The sequence below is a fragment of the Leiobunum rupestre genome, chromosome 7, assembly GCF_980474605.1.
Source record: "Leiobunum rupestre chromosome 7, qqLeiRupe1.1.hap1, whole genome shotgun sequence".
Lineage (NCBI taxonomy): Eukaryota > Metazoa > Arthropoda > Arachnida > Opiliones > Sclerosomatidae > Leiobunum > Leiobunum rupestre.
Genome location: NC_143390.1, coordinates 17,626,536 through 17,650,963, shown reverse-complemented (window position 1 = coordinate 17,650,963; position 24,428 = coordinate 17,626,536). Strand labels below are relative to the sequence as shown.

General features: G+C 40.9%; 1 protein-coding gene across 1 annotated transcript in view; it reads left to right on the top strand.

The window, feature by feature from the left end:
- The window catches only part of LOC149934928 (LIM domain transcription factor LMO4-like), a 49,156-nt gene that overhangs the window by 11,055 nt on the left and 13,673 nt on the right, over window positions 1–24,428 (top strand). The window contains exon 3 of the mRNA XM_090181518.1: window positions 11,394–11,734. Coding sequence (XP_090037644.1) covers window positions 11,397–11,734 — 338 coding nt within the window. The 5' untranslated portion in view covers window positions 11,394–11,396. The remainder of the gene's footprint in view (window positions 1–11,393; window positions 11,735–24,428) is intronic.

Here is a 24,428-nt window from a genome sequence, read left to right as displayed (position 1 = left end):
ACTATTATGTTACTTATGATTCAAGCTTATACTATTTGATCTCTTTAGAAGTATATTATGTACTTCTGGTAACAGGACGACCAAATAAAAAGTTTAAAATAAGTATTTTTACTTCCTCAGAAAGTTAGCGAGTGAAACCTAATATATTAATTATATAAAAGTCTGCAGAAAATATTTAAACTGGCTTTGTTATTTTTATACGGGATTTTCGAGAACACTAGCCATTTCAGTCACGCAATACATACACAGTTATTTCATTTAATTTCAAGGATTTGTTCTTTTAGAAACAGCATTAACATATCGATCGTTTTAATAAATAACCTAAGTATATCAAAACAGTGTATTTCAAAGAGTCACTAGTGCAAACGGAGCCCTTAGTAATGAAAGAACGGTTTAGAAATGGGTGATGCAACTCGCGGGATGAGGAAGAGGGGGATGCTCTGAAGGGGGGGAGGGGGTTCGCGACAGGGATGGAAGCTAGTATAAATGTTGCGGCTTAAATGGTCTTGGCGACCAAGAAAATCCTCTCAATTCTCCCCAATCAATTTTTTAGAAGAACAAGCGTTTATTTTGACACCGGCGAAAATTGAGGAGGGTGGGAAACTAAAAAGCTTCCCCGCTTAGAACCAAAAAAAAAGTAAAAAAAGAGGCCTTGCGGGAAAGAAGAAAGGTAGGGGAGGCCGGCAGAAGTTGAAGATGCGGGGGATTTTTTATTTGTCCAAGAGCGGCGAGCGACGCTCCGGTACAGCCAAAGAATCGAGGCTTTAAAACTAAAACCCTGGATGCGGGCTTCTTTGCCAATCGCCAGTATATACCACGAAACACGGCGAAGCTCGGGATCTGACGTGGCCCACCACGGATCTGAAGATACATGCACGGGCCGCGGGTTTCAAAAAAAAAAAAATAGGATTTCTCTTTTACCACCCCCAAATACTTAAAGGCTCAGTATATTTCGAGCTTGACCAGCAACTGACCCGAATCAATAATGGAGTGAGATAAAGAACACACAGCTAGCTATCATTTTCAGTTGAGAAATAGCGAGAAGTTACTTTATACAACAGGGATTAATTATATTACAGGACGTACGATGAATTCTTAGATTTAGACTCTTTTTAGGGGAGAGAAAAGTAATACGAAATGCCTACGTGGAAATATTGGTAACAACATCCAATCATATCAATACGTATGACAATAGGCGCTTCAATAAATAAATAAATAATTTTTCCCCCATACGCGTATAAATAAAACAGCCAAGTATTTATGTTAGTTTTGTTTGTAAGGCCCTGAATTTTCACTCTTAAAAATATTTTCTTGTTTTTGACCCAAATTGGGTTGTTTTTTTACCCATTGTTGGTTCAGTATTTAGCCAAACAAAATAATGGGTTGTTTTTGTTTTCACCCAAAAAGGGTTATTTTCCTAACGCTTTTTTGGATTAAATTTATAAGTTACCCAAATATAAGTTGAACATTAGCCCAAAATATGGTTAATATATGACTAAATTTTGGGTTATAGTTTCGTAGAGAAACTAGAGCGTACACGTTCAACTTTGACAAAATGGTGCCGTTGTTGTCGGTTAAATGATTAGGCTTAGTAAGCTTTAGACCGTTTATTTTTTAAATTGGGCCTTTAAAAGTGTAAGTAATGAAGTTAACCATTGTGCTAAGTAAAAATAATCAGTAAGCCGCATATGGCTGAGTTTTAATCAAATTTATTGGAATCCATTTCATTTCTAAACTTAAAAAAATTAATAAACGAAGCCTAACCGAACTTTCTCGCACGTACTGTGTCTTAAGCCCCAACTCGCAGTGATAGTTGAACATAATTCTTGATTAGATTCAAAGCGGCTGATGTACCTCAGTAAGCCTTCCGATTTAGGCCACGCCTACCGTGTCAAAATATCGAGAACAGTGAGTCCCCTTAAATTATTGGTCCATGGTAGGGCTAATGTTCAGGAGGCGCGTCCGAAATTGAAATATTGAGCAGTGCGCATTTTAAAATATAACGCTTTTACGAGTAGGTCCTGGTTCTCTGTATTACTACTTCTAGGCAAATCGCAGAATACGTTTTATTTAAGCGTCTATTAGCTAAAATTAACAGCAAAGGCACCACCTTAGGCGCAAGTCCTCTAACGATATTTAATGCCATTAAATAATGTGAGTGGTGTCAAGCCCTTCATGCCACGCGAGCCACCAACTCCCTACGACTCACTACAGTGACGTAGACAAGGGGGGGGGGGGGTTCCGGGTCTTGACCCCCTCCTTGGGCCTACCTTTGACTGTACTAAATTTCCACCCAGTTCTCGACACCCTCTTAACATTCACGTACTTCAACCCCCCCTCCTTTGACGAATTTCTGGCTACGCCACTGCCTCACTATTACCGTTAACATCAACAAGTTTTTAGTTTAGTTTAGTTCAGCACAGTGGCAGAGCACCATTGTCGAAAATTAACATTAAAACCATAGGATGAAACAAATACCTTTTGGGGCTAATCAGTACTGTGTAGAAATTCTGGCTATCTTCCGAAAACTGCCGATATCAGTAGAATTCAGTTGTATATTAGGCTATTAGAAATATGATGTTATTCTTATTATTTGACTTATAGTAACACGAATATAAAGTTACTGATGAATAAATGCGGAATAAAATTAATTCGTATTTCGAATATTAGTGAGCGAAATGCTTTTAAAAGTACTTCTATCGCGATAAAATACGAAGCGATCTAGTAACAATGAATTTTAAGAAACGTTCTACTCTTTAGAAAACGAATGAAACGTTAAGCATCAAGTATATGGAATACGAGATCTTCTCGCGAACCTTCCAAAGTGAAAGGCGCTTCCGTCCCCGCCTAGAAACCCGAAGCGAGCCAGATAAGATTCAAAAATTGTTTATTCATTAAAGCGAAGGAGCTAGTAGCGAAGAGGCCCCCGAAAAGCCTTAAAATGTCATTCGCATAAAATTCTCATTAATTAATTAACAGATAAACTAAAAGGGGTCTCTCTCTCTTACACAGCTCGCGACGACTCTATCCTTAAGCCCGTAACGAACCCATTAAAACAGTCGTACCACCGGGTATACGTACACGCGGCGCTTCAAAGCCAAGAATGGATCCCGATAAATTCCGACCGTCACATTCTAACCAAAACGTTGCGGCGCAGATTTTACCGTCCCTGGCGCCTTCGTCCGCGCTGCCGTCGGATGAAGAGACGACGGAGTCGGCTAAAGCTTAGGCGGCGCAGTCCGTTCGGCGCGTCTAATGGGAGCTATTCCAAATTCGTCGTCTTAATCCTCGTCGCCTTTTATCTGGCAAGCACTTAGAGAGTAAAGGCCAGAGTCAATTTGGCTAGCTAATACCAACGGTCCATTTCGAAGGGATTCGATTCCAATATAGCACCCCTACCGCCTCCCCGCGAAACCCTTATAAGATAGCGACTCCGGGAGGCGGTTACGCTTCCCACGGTATCCTATTCTAGCCATCAGTTTCTCCGCGCTAACCCGAAGACGGGAGGAGGAAATGGAGAAGCCGACTAAAGGCGTCTCTCCCCCCCCCCCCGTCAGCTGGATTAAGTCCCTTTCATTACGTCACTCCGATCGGACTACGGGATTTCTGATTGAGAAAGACCCGCGGCTTTATCCCATCTTCATCCCAACGTTCGCCGTTTCTGGAGGTCCTCCCTTTTTCGGATCATCCTTACGACGCTAATTTATCCCGGGGCTTTATTGGAATAGATCCACGGCTATACCCATCTCTCTCTCTCTCTCTATCGCTCTCTCTATCGCTCTCACTCTCTCTCTCTCTCTCACTCTCTTTCACTCTCTCTTTCACTCTCTCTCTCACTCTCTCTCTCTCACTCTCTTTCACTCTCTCTCTCACTCTCTCTCTCTCACTCTCTCTCTCACTCTCTCTCTCACTCTCTCTCTGTCTTGCTCTCCTTTCGTGATGGTATTAGTATGAGCGTTAATCAAGCTTGGCTGACGACTATGTTACCTATAAATATTACAGTACACGCTCCGGCCAACCGATGGCGCTGTTTTGCCCAACGTAAGAGTTATAAAGGGGGTGGGGGGTTGGAGCTTTCCACGCGATTTAGCGGCGATTAAATGAGCTTAGAGGACAGGAGGCCGGGATATTTTTTGCGAAAAGGGAATGCCAAACGAAGCCGCGTCAGATCCAAGCTGCTTTTAGATCCTATTAATTTTACGAGTCATTTTTATGGGAGAAGTCAGGAATTACGCGCTCGGCTTCACTTATTGAGTTATTTGTGTTCGGGGCTTATTATTAACAACGAAGTGGACGAATTAGCCCAGCCCTTATAAGTCTCGTTTCCAAGAACTATCGGCAGTCGCGAATTCCCTGAAAAGAGTTTTATTGTACTGAGATTTATTTACTGATTTCCTAAAATTTCCTGATGAGATAGGATAAGCATAGCGCTCTGGAAGTTTTAACAACAACGTCGGGAGTACCTCGACGTTCAAAGAGTGACATTCTTTAAAATAGGTTAAGGGCGCTTTCACTTCGCCGGCTAACGTAATCAAGAACGTTTGTAATCGCTAACCCAGGGTACACGAAGAATTAAAACAGGCGTTATGTATGGGCGTTAGTGTTGTCGAAATACAATTATTTGTTTCTTCGTGTGCCCGAGTGTACCGGCAATGAATCTCTTTGTATACTCGTACTTATTTCTCCAAATTCGTCATAATTGTACAAGGCCTAGCCGCGTTAAAATTCAAACAAATATTTACGCTTTTTAACAAGTACGCTGCTAGATAAATAATATATTGTCATAACTCGGTCTCGATTTGTTGAGTTGGAAAATTATAATTATCAGTAAATTTATTTAAACACTATAAATATATTACGACGTATCATGTAAGCTCGACAAAAATATGGCGTCGTCTTGAAGTTGTGAAATATTCGACTCCGAATTACAAACGGGAAAGTAAAACGTCAAAAATGTTCACTTGGCTCCCGATGTTATTGTTTAAACCTCTAGAATGCTCTGTTTAACCTCTCTAAATTGTTGTATTTTAAACTACGATGATATCGTAATCTAGATTTTAGATTAAAGTTCCCATAATCGGCTCGTTTGGATCATTAATAAAATGAAATCTCCTTCGCGAACAAAATAGCTCCACCCTGGACATTAGTGCGCTGCGGGTTTAACACTTCTACAGGCGTCAGTAGATCAAAAATAGGTCAAATGTGACTAAACTACGTTATACGATATTTCGTCTGATAATAAGGGTGATATATATATATATATATATATATATATATATATATATATTGCTATTTTTGGAATAATTCTTTAAGGTCATAGTGTACCTATTTATATAAGAGTACTTAAAAGAAGACCAAAGCCGTAGAGAAGTAGGGTTTCTACGGGGTTGGGGCGAGGAAAAGGGTAAATATATTTACTGTGATATTTGGGGTTTCGCGAGGGAAGCGATAGATGGCGCTCCTTTTTAAAACGTCGTCACCTGACCCCGACGTCCAGGCACCCTTCGCGAGAGGAAAAATATTATGATGATGGACAATGCGCTTAATGACGCGTGAAAACGATCCCCCGCTCTGTGTACTTTTTGACTATGGAAGAAACAGGAAACAGAGATAGAGCATGCCATACTTTAAGAGACCACAGTCACCGGATAGTGGAGCGAGGACGGAACATCCCATCCTCCAACGTCGATCGGAACTAGCCGATGAGGTAGGCTGTTCGTCGGCGGATAAAGGAGCGCAACTCTTGCATTTATGCATTTTTCGACACGAGCCCATCGTTCTCATCCTCGGTTCTCCGGCGCTGTTGGCAGAGTATTCGGGTCCGGGGCAAAAACGGCACGGACTGATAGTCAGTGTGGCTGCTAAAAATAAAGCCTTTGTCGATGGAATTACGGGCCGAATGGCGGCCTTCCCGACTTTGACCCATCAATTCCAGGCCAGCCTAGGCAGAGGCGTTTGTCAAAAACAAACCTCCCAGGAGAGTTGGCACCGCTATTAGGGGGCAGCTCCTACCCCCTCCATCCGGGTATCTCTGGTTGGATAAAATAGTGTTCCAAACCCGAGCTCATCTAGGCAAGCCCTGGCCGATATCTTTTACGCCGTTAGCGGTGAATAATAAGAGAAAAGGTTAGAATTCAACACGCTCGGAAGTAACCAGATACGAGAAGCGATCATTCTTCTTCGCGGGCTCTTCTCAACAGTCTCGGATTTGGCCCGAAAGAGGGCCAATATACGCCGGGAAATTATAATAATAACCCCATTATTTTTCAAAAAGCACAAAGGAGTGACGCGCAGTTGCTTCATTGTAGTTGCTAGAGACGCGATCGAGACTATCTATTAGGAAACAGACGGAAACGCTTAACACTGTTTGTACGGAGTTACGAAACCGCTGTAATCATAGAGGCAATCGCGCAACAATTGTTTCAACACGAGAGTCACGAATCTAATGTCAATTTTCTCACGATGCGAGAAAAATCAAGTACTGTTAGGTAGCGCATGGGGTAATTTTTTAAGTTTGACACGCACCAAGCTATGCAGGGTGTTTCGAAAGGTTACGCAAAAATTTTGAAGGAGTTGTAGGTTGTGAGTTGAGAAGTTTGCCGTACTGTTTAAGTTTACATTTTTACGCTGGTTACCTCGATTTGTTTACAAAGTCCTTTTTTACCTATCACACGAACCCAAACCTTAATGTTCGCGTTGTTTTAAGTGAAGTTTTTAGAGGTTAGACTACAAAATTTGTTATTAAAATCTGGGTTCAGAAAGAAATCAATTTCCAGGTAATAAATAATTTAAATTATTTTAAAATTCAAGGATTTGAATCGTTTCAGCATTTTATATCTTATAACTTCTGATGAGTTATAACCGACAAAACTAAGTAGTTTTAATTGAAATATTAAAGGTTATATGGCGAAATTTGTTATTAAAATCTGTGTTCGGAAATAATTCAATTTACAGGATAATAAATAGTTTAGATTATAACGATTTTAAGTCTCATAAACTAAGTAGTTTCAATTGATATATTTAGAGATTTAACCACAAAACGCGTTTATAAAATCTGGAACTATCTATTTTAAATACACAAAGAAAATAATCCGCAAATATCTCGGTACCGGTATAAAACAAGAGGAAAAATTCCGTTAAAAATGTTCTAAAATATCGCGGTGAAATCGCGACGGACGGACGGACGATGGTAATAAATCTGCGGTTTTTTTTCTTCCGGTGACGGAAAGTGGAGGAGTGACACAGACACACAGCGCCCACTGCGGAGTGGTCTTAAAAAACTCTGTTTAGAGAAGCAAAATAGAAGATACAACTGACTGAGCTTAAGTATAAAGAAAAAGAGGCGGAAAGGCAGGCGGGAGCGCCGCGGATGCAAAAAACGGGGGATGAGAGGAGGATGGTTTTTCAAGGAGGAGAGAGAAAAGATGGGAGGGAAGCGCGGGAGGAAGGATGCGGAGAGAAGTCTTTACTCAAAGTGTATGGAAAGAGGTTTCGGAGTGCTTGTCTCTGCCTATAAGCCGCTATTAGGGAGGTCGCGCGGTGCCACCCGAAAGGAGAAGAGTGCCTAACGGGGGCAGCATCCCGAGAAGGAGCCAGAGAGAGAGAGAGAGAGATAGTGGAAAGGAATAAGTTGGAAAGGGCTTTATACCGCGAAAGAGAGCGACGCATTAGGCGACTACAGTGAACGTCCATTAGCCCGCCGAAGATAATGAAACGAAAGAGGCCGCCAGCGCGAGCCGAGTCCCCGGTCCTCCGCGACGGCTTCCGAACGCTCTCAATCGGGCCGTCGGATGGCCAAGCAAGAAGAGACGTCTCTTCGGCAACTAGCTTTCTCTCGCGGCCCAAGAGTTATGTGTTTTAATAATCCTCCGGCCGTGGAAATCTCCGGAGGGATTCCGCGCTCGTATAAGACGACGTTGGGAGGGGGGAGGAAAAAGATTTATATAAAGAGAAAATATCTCCCCTTTTAGCTACCGCTCAATTTCTCACCCTGTTCCGCTATTCGGGATGCTTTATTCTAAACTAGCTTTATTCAGCCGCTTCTTCGGCATTTGTATACGGTTATTTCTTTTTTTTTGTACCGAACGAGGCTCGTTACGACCAGAGGGCGACACCGGTGATGCCCCTTTTATAAGCTAATGATACCGCGTCTCTTAAATGGCTTCTATCTCAGGTTGGTTTACTTCGGAGGGTAACCCTCGAAATGAACGCTCATTTCATACCCCTTTCTTTTTTAAGGGGGAATATTCATCCCTTTAAAATACTTAATTTTTTTAAACAGATTAATATATTTAAAAACGATTTTTTTTTATAAAATTATATATTCTTTAGGTTTAATAAAATATACATTAAATATAGAAAATTTAATTAAAAAATTTCAATAAAAAATGTTTAGGAGGAAAACGGAACTAAATTTTTAATTGTATATTTAATAATAATAATAATAATAATAATAATAATAATAATCGGCTAGGCTAATACCCAAGGCACCAAAAACGATTTTTTTTTATAAAATTCAATATTCTTCAAGTTTAAAGAAAATTAAATTAAAAAATTTCACTAAGAATTGTAATAAAAAAGTTTTTATTAGGAAAACGGTAACTAAATTTTTAATTGGATATTTACAAACGATAATTTTTATAACATTAAATTAAATTTTCATAGGGTATAGTAGAATTATATAAAAAATATAAAAAGGTTAGTTAACAAATTTCTTTACGAATTGTAATACCAAATTTTTTAGGGGGAAAAGGTATTGATTTTTTTTCTTTTAATATAAATTTTCATAAAATGTAGTGAAATTATGTAAAAAATACAAAAAATTAAGTTCACAGATTTCACTACAAATTGTAAATTAAAATTTTAAGAAAAAAACGAAACAAAATTTTTCACTGGATATTTACAAACTATAAGTTTTATAAATTAAAGTAAAATTAAAAAAAATTAAGTTCACAAATTTCACTACGAATTGTAAAAGAAAACTTTATGATGAAAAGTGAAACTTTTCAGGTAGTCAAACCGAGTTTGCTCAGTGAAAATCCCGACATTTTAAACTGAGATAAGAGATTAGAGCTAGGTAAGCATAGAGAGAATCTTTATAAGAACAAATAGGTGGACATAAATCCAAACTGAAGCTCGCTGTAGAACTTTCTCGCAAATCATACAAAGACGTCAACAAATACGGGACCCTGGCGACATTTATGAAGACTAAAGGTTTGATAACGTAACTTTATGACCCGATAGCTAGGTCTCGAGCCACGAAGAGGGTAAGGTCTGCGGGGTAACCAGAATTAACTGGTTTCCCAAAATTGAAGCCTGGAGGGCTGAGTAGAAGGGTTTGAAATGGCACTCAATCCGCGGCAACGCGGGCTGTCTCCCAGGGCGATTTTAAAAGGGTTCGTAATTATTTTTGCGCGGGGGTAATAATGAATCAGACGGTAATAGAGTTAAAGCTTCTTTTTTACTCAAAGTATATTCCTTCCAAAGTAGATTCGAGCCATTTTTTAAAAACCGTTACTTAAAAAAAACTTACTCGGAAGCAAAAAAAAAAGCATAAATTTAAAAACTAAGATAGGGTGATAAAGAAGGTTAAAAGAACGCATTTATAACCCCCCTCCCCTCCTTCTTAGCTTCAACAAATAAAAAATCTTTGTTGTAAAAAATAGCGCGATATATATTATACCTAGGGGGATTAACCCTAAATTGTCGTAATGTATCGAGACAGTTCCAAATATGAATTATGTTCCTAAAAAGATAGGTTCTTATTTCAGTCGGATTTAGCTTCGAGGCAAATTTTCTCGAAAGAAATATTTACGTCCATGCAAAGTAATATAATGAAATTCGTGTTTGAAAGGCGTATTATAAGGCAAAGGCTTCCAGCGCGGTGGTGAATAATTTATCCGTGGTCAGACGGAGGGTTTTAACTTGGCCCGCCGAAGGCTGGAATAAGGTAGGAGGGTGGTTTCCCGTCGTCGATTACGTGATCTTCAGCGGCGCTTAGGGTGGGGTCAATTTCGGCGGTCAAGAAAACTACGGCGGCCTAATGACCGGGTGACTAAAAACGCTATTAGGCAAAGCGTGTTTGCTTTATAAGCGGGGCTCTATCAAAAACTCTTTGACAAATTGAACGATAGAGCTCTGCCACTACGATTTCGCCAGCCAGCCTAAAAGTTATTATTAACATTTTTTACGTAATGGTGGGTCTCCCAGCTTATCGTGATCCAAGTATTTCCTACTTCGAAGTCAGATTCAATTATTACTATTAATAAAAGCAGACCAATTTAATGACTTGACGCGACAGAAATGTAGCAGCGGCCATATTGAATTGGTCAAACTTAATTGTTGTTATTTAATCCTCAGTTTGACACAGGGTGGATTTACCAAAATTGTTAGTAGACTTAAGCCTAGGGGCCCTGAACTAACCTAAAGCTAAAGGGGCCCGAGACGAGGTTAGCGCAAGGTCAGGGAGGGTCCAAATTTTCGCTTAAACCTACGGGCCCAGGTGGTAGTTAATCCACCACTGGTTTTACATCTTGTAGTTCATAGAGATAAAAATAGAGCTTCGCATGGCTCAGTGGTTGTCAAACCAACTCCAATTCATTTTTTTATTTTTATTTATTATAATTTAAATAACTTCTGGCTAAATTATGTAGCAAGTTCGCACACATTCCTATATATTTTCAGAAGCGACTGGAGGTTAATTCAAATTTCGCACGCGCTCTAATAAATATTGTGTTACAAAATAACTCGCTGAATATGTAAGGCAGTTTTGGAATTTTTCTATATTCAAGACATTTTCAGTTATTTTAGTTATTTCATATTTTCAGTTATTTTAGCTAATTCATATTTTCAGTTATTTTAGTTATTTCATATTTTCAGTTATTTTAGCTAATTCGTATTATCAGTTATTTTAGTTATTTCATATTTTCAGTTATTTTAGTTATTTCATATTTTCAGTTATTTTAGTTATTTCATATTTTTAGTTATTTTAGTTAATTCATATTATCAGTTATTTTAGTTATTTCATATTTTTAGTAATTTTAGTTGTTTAATAAAATTAGCAGTGAAGTTGTTTGAGAGGGCTTGAGCCCTGGGGTAGTGTATTTCCATTGTATTTTCCAAACATTGGAAATGCATTTACTAGGGGTCTTTTCTGATATTTTGGGAGGTGCCCTAAACAACACCAATGACAAATTTGTAAGGAAACTAATATATCACAAAAAAATTTAAAATACCTTTTACAAAAATTTCCTTTATCAAAAACCAACCATATTACTATTGAATGTCATAAAACACAGAGCAATAAATATCGCGTTAAATGTTGCTTTACCAAAAATGAAAAATATAAAATATCATTTGGCGATTTTAACTAATTGGTCGTGTTTTATTTTCAGCGGATGGAGGTGAAGGGTGACTCCCTCCCGCACCACCACAGAAGAGGAGGTCACGGACCTCCTCCGCCACCTAATTCGGCGACTGTGGTCAGGACATCCGCTGGTATGATGGGTGGACGAGTGGGAGCCGGACCCCCGGGGAACCCTGGTGGGTCCGGGAGCGGCCCGGAGTGCGCCGGGTGTCAGAAGCCCATCCGGGAGCGCTACTTGTTGAAGGCCCTGGACCAGCTGTGGCACGAGGACTGCCTGAAGTGCGCCTGCTGCGACTGCCGCTTGGGCGAAGTCGGATCGACGCTCTTCACCAAAGCCAACCTCATCCTCTGTAAAAGAGACTACCTCAGGTACGTACACCGTCTTTTGTACTTTGTCGCCAAATGCGAATGCGCCCTTTTACGTTGGAATATCTATGGCTTTGGGCTTGATATATATATATATATATATACGCGTCTCTTCGGGCAAAGGAAACGCGCGATCGGATGGTCTCACGTAGAGAACATTTCCACTTATTGGCTGGCTGCTGGCTGGATACGATCGCTCTTTCCATTAGAAGAGCTTGCGGGTGACTTTATCTTTAAACATAAGAGGCCCGTGTCGCGATTGCCAAACATTTCGAGGGTCCAACAGATAAGGGAAAACGCGTCGATGGAAAAGCCTTCTTTCCCCCTTTCGAAGCGTGTCCCAGGCGCGCCATATAGTCTAATCCGGGGGAGCCAGCTTCCCTAATGTACCCTAATGCTCAAAACTTCCTTCGATAAATCACGTAGCTCACCGATGAGTTTCTTACATCGATAATCGTTTAGCAGTCCTGGTTCCCGCCGCCGTTAGATACTTTACGAAGGTGCCTTAGATACCGAGGTGTTTTCCGAAACGTTCATTACCAGAAGAACACTATCCGCGAGTGTAGCTAGTTAACGACCTGATTTCTCTTCGCGAAATGAATGGATTCATCGTGTAATCGTGTTGTTAGGAGGAAATTCCCTTTGGTGTACTAAAGTAGATTACTACAGGCGGTTATTCTATCATCTTGATGTAGGGGCAATTTTATTCTACGCTATTGAAAATAAACTTCCAATATGAGACGCAAATGATGCTGTATTTCCCTTCGATCTAAGCTTCGGACACAGTGCGAACGCGGTCGAACGCAGCGAGTATAAAAAGGCTAAATCCACTAGGATGAAGTGGCGAAGATGGCGTGCGGGTGTTGGATTGGAACGGTCCTCTAAGTAGAGCGATGTAATTCCGTCACGCGCTTCCTCGATGTCATTTCGACGAAGGAAAGATGTTGAGAATTGCAGCGAGACTCGTGTCCACTGATAGCCGGGTGGTCACGATTATTCCAACTGTTATAACAAGGGGCACCTTATACCTTTGCTAGTTTTAAATCGGCGTCTTATCGAGACCACGGTAAAACTTCCCCCTCCTTCGAGCTAAGAATGAATAAACAGTTACGTAGAAGGGATGGGGATGGATACGTAACGACCGCCTATTTACGAGGTCCATTTAAAGACACCGTTACCACGCCTTTAAAACTCGTACTAAAGATCTCGAACGTTACCAACATTCCAACACCAAAAACGAGGACTTTTTACGACCGCGAAAAAAAATTAAACTTTATCGATACGTGTTTATGCCCATAACGATAACTTTCTCAGTCCCCCCCCCCCGAACGGATGGGTTGCGAAAAACATTAAGAAGGTATCAACGAAGACATTTCGAGGCGAAAAATTCACTTCGAAGTAAATAAAAATCGTTGGAGACACGCGATACAATAATCGTAAAAGTAGCGTGTATAGTTAAAGAGGGAAAAAAATATGGGAGAGACCGGGTATTCTCAGAGGTCAGCCCGAAGAAGACCCCCCGACTAGTATAGGACGAGGGGATCATTTTCGACGACTTGACCAAAGGCAATTTCGGTCGGTGGTGTGGGCGCTTCTTTTTACGAGGCCAGAGGGGAAGCGCTGAATGGCGCATCTCGACCGGAAACGTTGGGCCCACTCCTTATCGGCGGGAAATGGACAGTTTCGCCCTCAATCGCCTCCAGGGGCCGATACTAATGACCGCGACTCGGACATTTCCACGGGGAAGTCCAGAAACGGCGGCAGCTCCTATCTGCGCCTTTATAATAAAAAGCGGCTCTCTTTTGTGTCTGGTCGTGTCGCGCCAAATATGAATTTCCAATAGGAAGGGGTCCCGGGCCCCCGCTGGCTACGTTGGCGCGCGTCGGATGAATGGGAAGACTCTCTCTCTTATCGGGTACCCGGGACCGCTCAAGTGTCGCCAAAATGTTGTCGGCGGGAAAGAAGTTCCAGTTCCTTTTGGCGAAAGTGACTCCGCGCGGGCCCGGGGTCATTCCCGTAGAAGAGACTTTTTCGGTTATCTGCGGACCTCTGCGCCTCATTAAGCTCGAATGGTCGCTTCTCTCGCGCTTACTCGCTCTTTATGACGTTACAAAAGGGAGAGAGAGAGTTGGTTCGGGCCTCCTTAAATCCATCGAGCACCAACGGCGCCTCAGAAATGAAACCGCCCCGAGACGGGTGTAAAAATGTACCTTCGTTCAGGGACTCTACGACTCCCAAAAAGAAATTGGAGGACAATGACCAAATCAATTTGATCCTAGGAAAATTTTAGAGCCTTTACTCAGTCTATTACCAGTTCAATACGTTCCGAGCAATTTAGTTTTCAGCTTAGATATAACTACTTTCACTCGTTATAAAGACATATTACGGCCAATTTTATGGTTGATTAAGCGCGCAAAGTTTTCGGTACTATAAGAGCTGCTCGATTTGCTATTAAGAAAAATAAGCACGTGCTTAGGGCAACAAGGGATGGGGAGACCACAGACATTCGCTATTGCCAGATTAAATATAAACAGATAGGGTTCAAAACTGCAAGTGGTGCAGCTAATCTAGGTTCAGATATATATTTATGAAGGCACCACATTTATCAGTGCTTAGGCAGGACCTTAAAGTTCTTAATTCGGCTCTGGATACAATATAGAACGCATATTCCATGACACAAACGCGATGAGCTGACCACTCTCCGTAATCGCTCGACACGCTTTCAGTAAAGGGTATGAAATCTGGGCGTAATATATGTATCTCGCATAAGCTCACTTAGCGCACTCTTCGCGAAATATCAGCGTACTCCGCGTAATCTCAGCGTACTCCATGTAATCCCGGCGTATTCCGCGTAGGGTTACTTAGCGTACTCTTCGCGTAATCTCAGCGTACTCCACGTAGGCTTACTTACCGTACTTTTCACGTAATCTCAGCGTACTCCACGTAGGCTTACTTAGCGTACTCTTCGCGTAATCTCAGCGTACTCCGCGTAGGCTTACTTAGCGTACTCTTCGCGTAATCTCAGCGTACTCCGCGTAGGCTTACTTAGCGTACTCCACGTAGGCTTACTTAGCGTACTCTTCGCGTAATCTCAGCGTTCTTCACGTAGGCTTACGTTGCGTACTTTTCGCGTAATCCCAGCGTACTCCGCGTAGGCCTACTTAGCGTACTCTTCGCGTAATCTACAACGAACTTTGCGTGGGCTTACTTAGAGTACTCTTCACGTAATCTCAGCATCATCCGATTAAGTTAACTTATCATACTCTTCATGTATTCTCATAGTACTTCGATTTAGCTTACTTAGCGTACTCTTCACGTGATGTCAGCGTGCTCAGAGTAAGCTTACCTAGCCTACTTTTCACGTAATCTCAGCGTACTCTGATTAACCTTACTTAGCGTAGTCTTCACGTAATCTCAGCGTACTCCGATGAAGCTTACTTAGCGTAGTCTTCACGTAATCTCAGCGTAGTCCACAAACTATAAGTGAATAGCCCTTCGCACCAACGTTACGAAATCAAGTGAAAATGATCGATACACATTTGTATAGTCCGATCACGTAGAAAGATTGAATAACTCACATTCTATATTCCGTCTCGTTCTGTTATTAGGCGATATTTTGAGGTGACACAGATCCGCGCGTTTGGATACGGTCGTCAAATGTGACTTCCGCGGCGTTAAAAAGAGGACAAAGAAATGGAGATCTTTTTAAGCGGAAAGGTTTCCGCGGTCGAGTTTTAGCGTGCATCGCGAAGACGCGAGAAGAGACACGGCGTCGGTGCCGTTTGACGCTTTCGAGACAGATAAGAGCGCGGCGATTCCAAAGGCAACTTCTCGAAAGGCGCGGACTGACACTTCCCTGCAAAGAGAGACTTCATCTTCGTCTTTTTTTGGGACGGAGACTGGCTCGGCACTATCCTCTTCCGCGCCCAGCCCCCTCACGACGGAAGAAACAGGGGGATGACTTTAAACTGACGGATTTAAATAGGCTCCTTTCATATTTTGAAATTGATACAGCAAACCGATTAAAGCTAAACCAACCGCTTTATCCGAAAAAATATGTATCAAAAACATTTATTGAACGAAGTTTTATTTATTTTTTTATTATTTATTCGTGATTTTAACGTGTGGGACAATATAGTCCATCTGGTTAATCAGGGCGAGATATGTGTAACGGCCACGCCAGCGGGGGGATACGTGGGGACACCCGGGGCGGAACTATTCCAACCACCCTTTGGGAAATTGGCGGTCGTGCTTACACGGCCATCCACAAACTCTGCCTCCCAGACGCTTGGGATTACAGGAGTACGCCACTACCACCGGCAAGTTTCTTTCAGACGGCTGCAATCGCAAAATATATGAGTGAGCGGTAAACATACATGAATCGATTTAAAAAAATTATTGCACGTGAAAATTGAAGCCCTAATAGTCATTCATTTAAGTACGCGCTCCTAAAATTGTAGTTTTCTCAACTGAAATACATTCTTTCTGACCTTTTAAATAGTACTACTGTATCGGCTTGATTTTCGTCTGCTAAGCAAACGCTTTGTGGTTTTTCGCATGCTCATGACTTATCGCGTAAATATTAATTATTCTATTAGTAAGAAGATTCTACGCTACGTATTATATTTGTAATATATACTTACTATCATTAAAAGGTTTATTAGTACTGTTAGTTCCAATAAACAACCCTAGTTTTATTTATCCCTCAGGTTCAAAATACTTTTTAAGCCACTCGTTTGATAAATGAACGATATTTGGGTGCCAACATGTATTGCTTATCACAAAGAGCTTACCCGTTGTCGTAGACCCGCTTGATATAATAGTAGGTGTTTTACTAGACAGTATGCATAATTAACAAAAGTGCGCCAATTATCACTATTCGATGGAATTAAGGAACCAATGAGGGGGATATAGAACAACGCTAAAAATGTGGCGGAGTGGTTAGCACTTGCGCCTCGCAGCAAGAGGAGCCGGGTTCAATCCCAACTTGTGGCACTGGGTGAAAACTCGGAACAACTACTTCCGCGTTGAGTTCGCAAGTTATCTCCCCACTAGTTTAAGGGGTTTTCGCCCAAGCTATTCGTTAAAAACTTGTTGAGGTTAACGGTAATAGTGAGTGTAGGAAGCTGTTAGCTCGCGTGGCTTGAAGGGCTTGCCACCACGCTCCTACGCATTGTAACCCGGCTATTTGTTTAAAGGCATAATAAGTCGCTAGATGACTTGGGCCTTAGGTGGTGCCTTGGATATTAGCCTAGCTGTTTATTACTTACTTTATTACTTATAGCAAATATAAAAAATCTTTGAAAAGCATTATTTAGAAAATGTTTACGCCGGGGTAGAGTAATCCAGATGGCCATGGCCGTTCGTATAAAAGTACCCTATAGTTCCACATTCTTGGAAATACACGCTGAAGGCATCATATGAATATATTCTATTATTTTTAGAATTTTTTATTTTTTAGAATGTGATAAGATGAAAAACAGTTAAAATTAATGTTTTTGGAAGAATCGAGTCGGCAGACTTAATGAGATCGAGTTGACGAAATGAAAATTTTGTAATTTGTTTTTATTAGATAGTGATTAAAAAGAAATAGCGAAATCAAAGTTGACGAAATTAGAAAACTGATTTGACAAACTGAAATCGAGTTGTCAAAATGAACATTTTGACTATCTTACCCTTTTTAGAAAAGTGATTAGAAACAAAACAAAATTGTCGGATTTTGAACCACGGAGTTGGCACACTCCCGTTCTTTGTAGAAATTGATCGAGGGGCTAACCACTTCCTCAAATTCTGTAGTGCTTAATCTGTAAGCGATAGTGGTCAGCCCCTCTAAATTGATTAGAAACATAAATCCATCCGATTTTATAGAAATCTGTCGGATAGAAAATAATAATAAATTAACAACGTTTTCAGTATAACCAACTTTACACATGTTAGTCAAACTATTAACCTATTAACGCCTATAATACATTTCTATTTCTTAACGATAATTTTATCTTATTTGGTAAGTCGGAATTCGCGTATTCGATAGTACGAAACTGTAGAACAGTTCGATTAAAACGGCAACTCGGGCGTACCGCATCCAGAGCCATTAAGGGGGCTCTAGCGTGGCGGGGCAATACCGGATCCGGGAGAACTTTGGAATAACTTACAAAACCATTTAGGAATTCGAATTCCAATCGAATCGGCCAGGCCGGAATCGTTATCCATTACCGGTCCTAGACGCATTAAGATCGACCACTACTCTACGCTACCAGTCTAGCTGTACGGAATAGCCAACATCATCGTACCGCTGGTCACATAAATCATCTTAAGTGAAACTTTAGTTAAATTCAATGGTAGAAACGGAAAGAAGCCCGGGTTTTGGGGGGAACTTTTTAAAAACTTTAAAAGCAATAATGTTTTTTTAAGAAGAAGATTGAGACGGCAGGAATACACATTTTCCAGAAGCATCCTCAAACGATTGCGGAGCTGAGTCAATAAAATAACTTTTACGCCACCATTTTTTTTTTCATTCCCTACTTTTGCATATTTAAAGATTAGAAGGTTTCTTTTTCTGTGTTTTTTTTTTATTGCGGAGCTGTCCTACGGTTAACTTTTTTTCCGTTGCAAAGGTCGTTAGAGAACTCCACTCTCCCGTTCCACCCTCTCTAAATCGAAATTTTGCAACACAGAATCGTTGATTTCCAAAGTAACTAATGGAGCGAAGGAACTCCTCCTCCGATACCACCCAGCACCTATCGCACCCACATCGGAGGACGTTGGAAAAGATACCATTTTTCAATAGCGGAACTAAGGCGATTTTATTGGGATGTAATTGAATTTGCGAGGTCAGTGTGGGGGTATTTAGATGAAAACTACGGCAGCTATAACTACACCAAAACGTGACCGGAAATGCATCGACTGATACCGAATTTCCAGCGTCTGCATCTTGTTCAGAAACTTTATTAAAACTTTCAAAAGCCTTCTGTAAAGTTATCAAGTTCAACTTTACGTAAATAGTAATCCTGAGTAACTTGGGCGACGTTAAGGATAAAGTTACGTTTTGTTTAAATTAAATGAACGAAAGTTTGAGTGTCAGTTTATCAGAATATTAATTTGAGAGGAACCACGGCTATGGACTGCATTGCAAAGAGTCATAAAAAACGCGAATAAGTAGAATAGTTCATATTGAAAAAGGATAAAAAAGCTAAACCCTAAACAAATTTAAAGAAATTTGAAAACTTACAATTTGCTCGAACCAAATAGATCTTCGAGTGAAAAACTTAATTAAATAAAATAAAATAGAAATTCCAACGGTAGGCCGGTTTCGTCCTATTTGGGACTCATCAGTACCGTGGTAGTTTTTCACTCGAAGATCTATTTGGTCCGAGATTCGCGTCTTGGTTTGCTCGAAGACCTATCGGTACGAGCTATTTGTAAGTTTTTAAATTTCTTCAAATTTGTTTAGGGTTTAGATTTTTTATCCTTTTTCATTATGGACTATTCTACTTATTCGCGTTTTTTATCAAAATATTGCTGATTTTATATACGATTCACGATTAATCCAATCATCAGCTAGCTAATAATCAGGTAGGCTAATACCCAAGGCACCACCTTAGGCCCAAGTCATCGAGCGACTTTTAAAGCCTTTAATTCAGGTGGCCGGGTTACAATACAAAATTCCCACTGAATCGTTTCAAATTTGAATTTAATATATTACCCGTAAGAATTTAAAATATTACAGATTATTTTATATTTCAATTCTTTCGCTATATGAGCTTTTTAAGTTATTTTCAATAATAATTGAATGAACAGGACTATCTTAACCACGCGGATTGTAAATACCGAACGCGGTATAAAAAAGGGAATTGAGGGAAAGATATATTTTTTTCAAATCATCGTTGGGAGATTGCGCTCCGATTGAGACCTATCTCGGGCGCAACCCTCAAAGAACTATATAGAGTACACGAGATCCCCGTGGTTTTTTTTTCTCCGCTGGGCTAGTGGCTATCTCTCTTCCCTTTCTGTCGGCTCCCACAACCTTAAAATGATAACGGAGGAAGGAGGAACAGTTTACTCAAACCGATCAAGCGATTTAGCTTAGCGGGCGTAAACAGATAGCGAAGGCGGATTTTGGGGTAAATTCGCTAAAGAATAAATCGGGCAATAAAAAAGCAACTTCTACTCATCCCCGCCAAAACCCTCAACGATCCGCTCTTTTTTTTCTCTACAGCGCGGACCATTCTGACAGGCCGGGGCTGACACCCAGACAAAATTTGTCCTCTCAATACCGATAGCTCTAGAAACATTTACTTTTTATCGAGGTATTCCAGGAAAATACATGGAAGGTTTTTTCTTTCCATTTCAGCGATATCTAAGCGATTTGACGACCAATAATACCGTGAGAAAGTAACGTTTCTATGGGTCCAATTTGTTACTTATTTACAAACATATAACTACACTGGTTTTTTTAACTTCCTTCGGGAAATGTCGCATTCTATTTGAATGAAAATCCGGAAATAAATGATTATATGTATTTTACGCGAATCGCGACTTAAGATTTCAACTAGGGAATTTCTATTCAACGCAAAAAGAAAGTTCGAGATCAAGAAAAGTGAAATTCAAAAGAAACTACCCACTGTCGTTTTCAAAAGGGTACGCTAAAATATCACAAAAAAATCCAGCGAAACCCAAACAGAAATACTTAGACAATCAACAAAGAAACGTTCATAATCCGGCAATGAATTCTTAAAATAAATATCGTCTTCTCGGGGAATTAGAGAGACAAGCACCGAGTGATATAAAGGGAGAAAAAAACCAAAACTATTTATCCTTCCCCCTGAAATGCCAGAGGGAAAAATGATAAAGAGAACACGCACAATGATGCATTTCTTTATACGCGTCAATATTCATCTCTTTTCCAATGGCTCGGTGCAAAGGCGCAAATACCCCTCAGTCGTATAACTCGTTGGAACGTAATATAAACCACCGGGGAATAAAACTTTACCATAAAGCTGAGAGGGTGCAGGGGTGCGATATAAATAGCCGCGTATCGCGCGGGACTATTTTCATAAATATTCATTGTTTTCCGACTTATCATAAATGCGAACGCGTTTAAGGGCGAGATTTTTCCAAGAAAGATGGAGAGGGGGGGGTAGAGACCAGCCGGGGGGTGAGGGAAGATATCCCATCCAGCCGACAAAGTAGATAGAACTGTAAATATATCGGCCACCGTGAGATACGGGGGATCGAGGGCGGGAAACCTACCAAAATAAAGCCTTAAGATCGCCGACATCCGTTACTCCTTTACGTAGAGGGCTAAAACGAAGCTTAAGAGCGTCGGGGAGTGGACGGATTCGCGTTACGGAGTCGCGGCGGTCCTGTTTCGTCCGTATCGAGGAAGAGGGTATATATCTGCGGAAAAGAAGCCCCGAAGAAGAATCCAAAATATCTCAATTCCGCTTATCGGCCGAATAACGATTAGGGTTGAGTCTCTTGGTAATCCTTCTTCGGGGTCCCGGATAGGTCTACTTCTTCTCTTCCGCGCCGCAGCCAGGGATAAATCGAGAGAGGAGTTGGTCCTCTTATCGGCGTTGCCGGAATAAAACGGGCACGATCCTGCCGCCGCCTCTTTAAAGACTGAGATTTCGTTCCAGGAGGGATTGCGGCGGCGAGAGAGGGATGAAGTGGGAGGATGGGATGCCGAGGAGGACCGCGATCCGTCAAACGGAGATGTTGTTTCGGGGACTAAAATAAAACGGCCAAAAGATTTTGACGGGGAAAGAAGCCGGATAAACGCATATTTTTTGCCTCTCGCTGTCTTTTTTCCGCTTTGCTTTAGCCGATTCCCGCAGTGAGCGTCCTTCTATGTACGGACGGAAGGAAGGCGGGGATGGCTCGGGACACGCCGAAAATGTTGAGGAAATGGGCTCTTTTACCGACAAAATGTAAATTTGGGGGGATTTCGAGAAGTTTTGTGTCTTTCCCAGTTGAGGGTCAATCCATATTGCGTCGGAGGGGCGTGGTAGCTGAGGACTCGTTCTCACTGGAGAAAGAACATGCCCAAGATGCCTTACTTATAGTTCTTCCAAAAGATTCTCATTTAGCATTTGCCTTACCTATAGTTCTTCCAACAGATTCTCAGATGGCACTTGCCTTACCTAAAGTTCTTCCCACATATTCTCAGATAGCACTTCCCTTACTTATAGCTCTTCCAACAGATTCTCAGATAGCACTTCCCTTACTTATGGCTCTTCCAACAGATTCCCAGGAAGCACTTGCCTTACCTTAAGTTATTCCAACAGATTCTCAGATAGCACTTGCCTTACCTAACGTTCTTCAAACAGATTCTCAGATAGCACTTGTCTTACCTATATATCTTCCAACAAATTCTCAGATAGCACTTGCCTTACCTATAGTTCTTCCAACAGATTCTCAGATAGCACTTGCCTTACCTATAATTCTTCTAACAGATTCTCAGATAACACTTGCCTTACCTATAGTTCTTCTAACAGATTATCAGATAGCACTTGCCTTACCTAAAGTTCTTCCAACAGATTCCCAGGTAGTACTTGCCTTACCTAAAGTTCTTCCAACAGATTCCCAGGTAGTACTTGCCTTACCTTAAGTTCTTCCAACAGATTCCCAGGTAGTACTTGCCTTACCTAAAGTTCTTCCAACAGTTTCTCAGATAGCACTTGCCTTACTTATAGTTCTTCCAACAGATTCTCAGATAGCACTTGCCTTACCTATAGTTCTTACAAACAGATTCTCAGATAGCACTTGCCTTACCTAAAGTTCTTCCAACAGATTCCCAGGTAGTACTTGCCTTACCTAAAGTTCTTCCAACAGATTCCCAGGTAGTACTTGCCTTACCTATAGTTCTTCCAACAGATTCTCAGATAGCACTTGCCTTACCTAAAGTTCTTCCAACAGATTCTCAGATAGCACTTGCCTTACCTATAGTTCTTACAAACAGATTCTCAGATAGCACTTGCCTTACCTATAGTTCTTCTAACAGATTCTTAGATAGCACTCGCCTTACCTATAGTTCTTCCAACAGATTATCAGTTAGCACTTGCCTTACCTAACGTTCTTCAAACAGATTCTTAGATAGCACTTGCCTTACCTATAGTTCTTCCAACAGATTCTCAGATAGTACTTCCCTTACTTATGGATCTTCCAACAGATTCTCAGATAGCTCTTCCCTTACTTATGGCTCTTCCAACAGATTCTCAGATAGCACTTGCCTTACCTATAATTCTTCTAACAGATTCTCAGATAACACTTGCCTTACCTATAGTTCTTCTAACAGATTATCAGATAGCACTTGCCTTACCTAAAGTTCTTCCAACAGATTCCCAGGTAGTACTTGCCTTACCTAAAGTTCTTCCAACAGATTCCCAGGTAGTACTTGCCTTACCTTAAGTTCTTCCAACAGATTCCCAGGTAGTACTTGCCTTACCTAAAGTTCTTCCAACAGTTTCTCAGATAGCACTTGCCTTACTTATAGTTCTTCCAACAGATTCTCAGATAGCACTTGCCTTACCTATAGTTCTTACAAACAGATTCTCAGATAGCACTTGCCTTACCTAAAGTTCTTCCAACAGATTCCCAGGTAGTACTTGCCTTACCTAAAGTTCTTCCAACAGATTCCCAGGTAGTACTTGCCTTACCTATAGTTCTTCCAACAGATTCTCAGATAGCACTTGCCTTACCTAAAGTTCTTCCAACAGATTCTCAGATAGCACTTGCCTTACCTATAGTTCTTACAAACAGATTCTCAGATAGCACTTGCCTTACCTATAGTTCTTCTAACAGATTCTTAGATAGCACTCGCCTTACCTATAGTTCTTCCAACAGATTATCAGTTAGCACTTGCCTTACCTAACGTTCTTCAAACAGATTCTTAGATAGCACTTGCCTTACCTATAGTTCTTCCAACAGATTCTCAGATAGTACTTCCCTTACTTATGGATCTTCCAACAGATTCTCAGATAGCTCTTCCCTTACTTATGGCTCTTCCAACAGATTCCCAGGTAGCACTTGCCTTACCTAAAGTTATTCCAACAGATTCTCAGATAGCACTTGCCTTACCTAAAGTTCTTCCAACAGATTCTTAGATAGCACTTGCCTTACCTAAAGTTCTTACAACAGATTCTTAGATAGCACTTGCCTTACTTATAGTTCTTCCAACAGATTCTCAGATAGCACTTGCCTTACCTATAGTTCTTACAACAGATTCTCAGATAGCACTTGCGTTACGTAAAGTTCTTCCATCAGATTCTCAGATAGCAATTGCCTTACCTATAGTTCTTCCAACAGATTCTTAGATAGCACTCGCCTTACCTATAGTTCTTCCAACAGATTATCAGTTAGCACTTGCCTTACCTAACGTTCTTCAAACAGATTCTTAGATAGCACTTGCCTTACCTATAGTTCTTCCAACAGATTCTTAGATAGCACTTGCCTTACCTAAAGTTCTTCCAACAGATTCTTAGATAGCACTTGCCTTACCTAAAGTTCTTCCCACAGATTCTCAGATAGCACTTGCCTTACCTAAAGTTCTTCCAACAGATTCTTAGATAGCACTTGCCTTACCTAAAGTTCTTCCAACAGATTCTCAGATAGCACTTGCCTTACCTAAAGTTCTTCCAACAGATTCTCAGATAGCACTTGCCTTACCTATAGTTCTTACAAACAGATTCTCAGATAG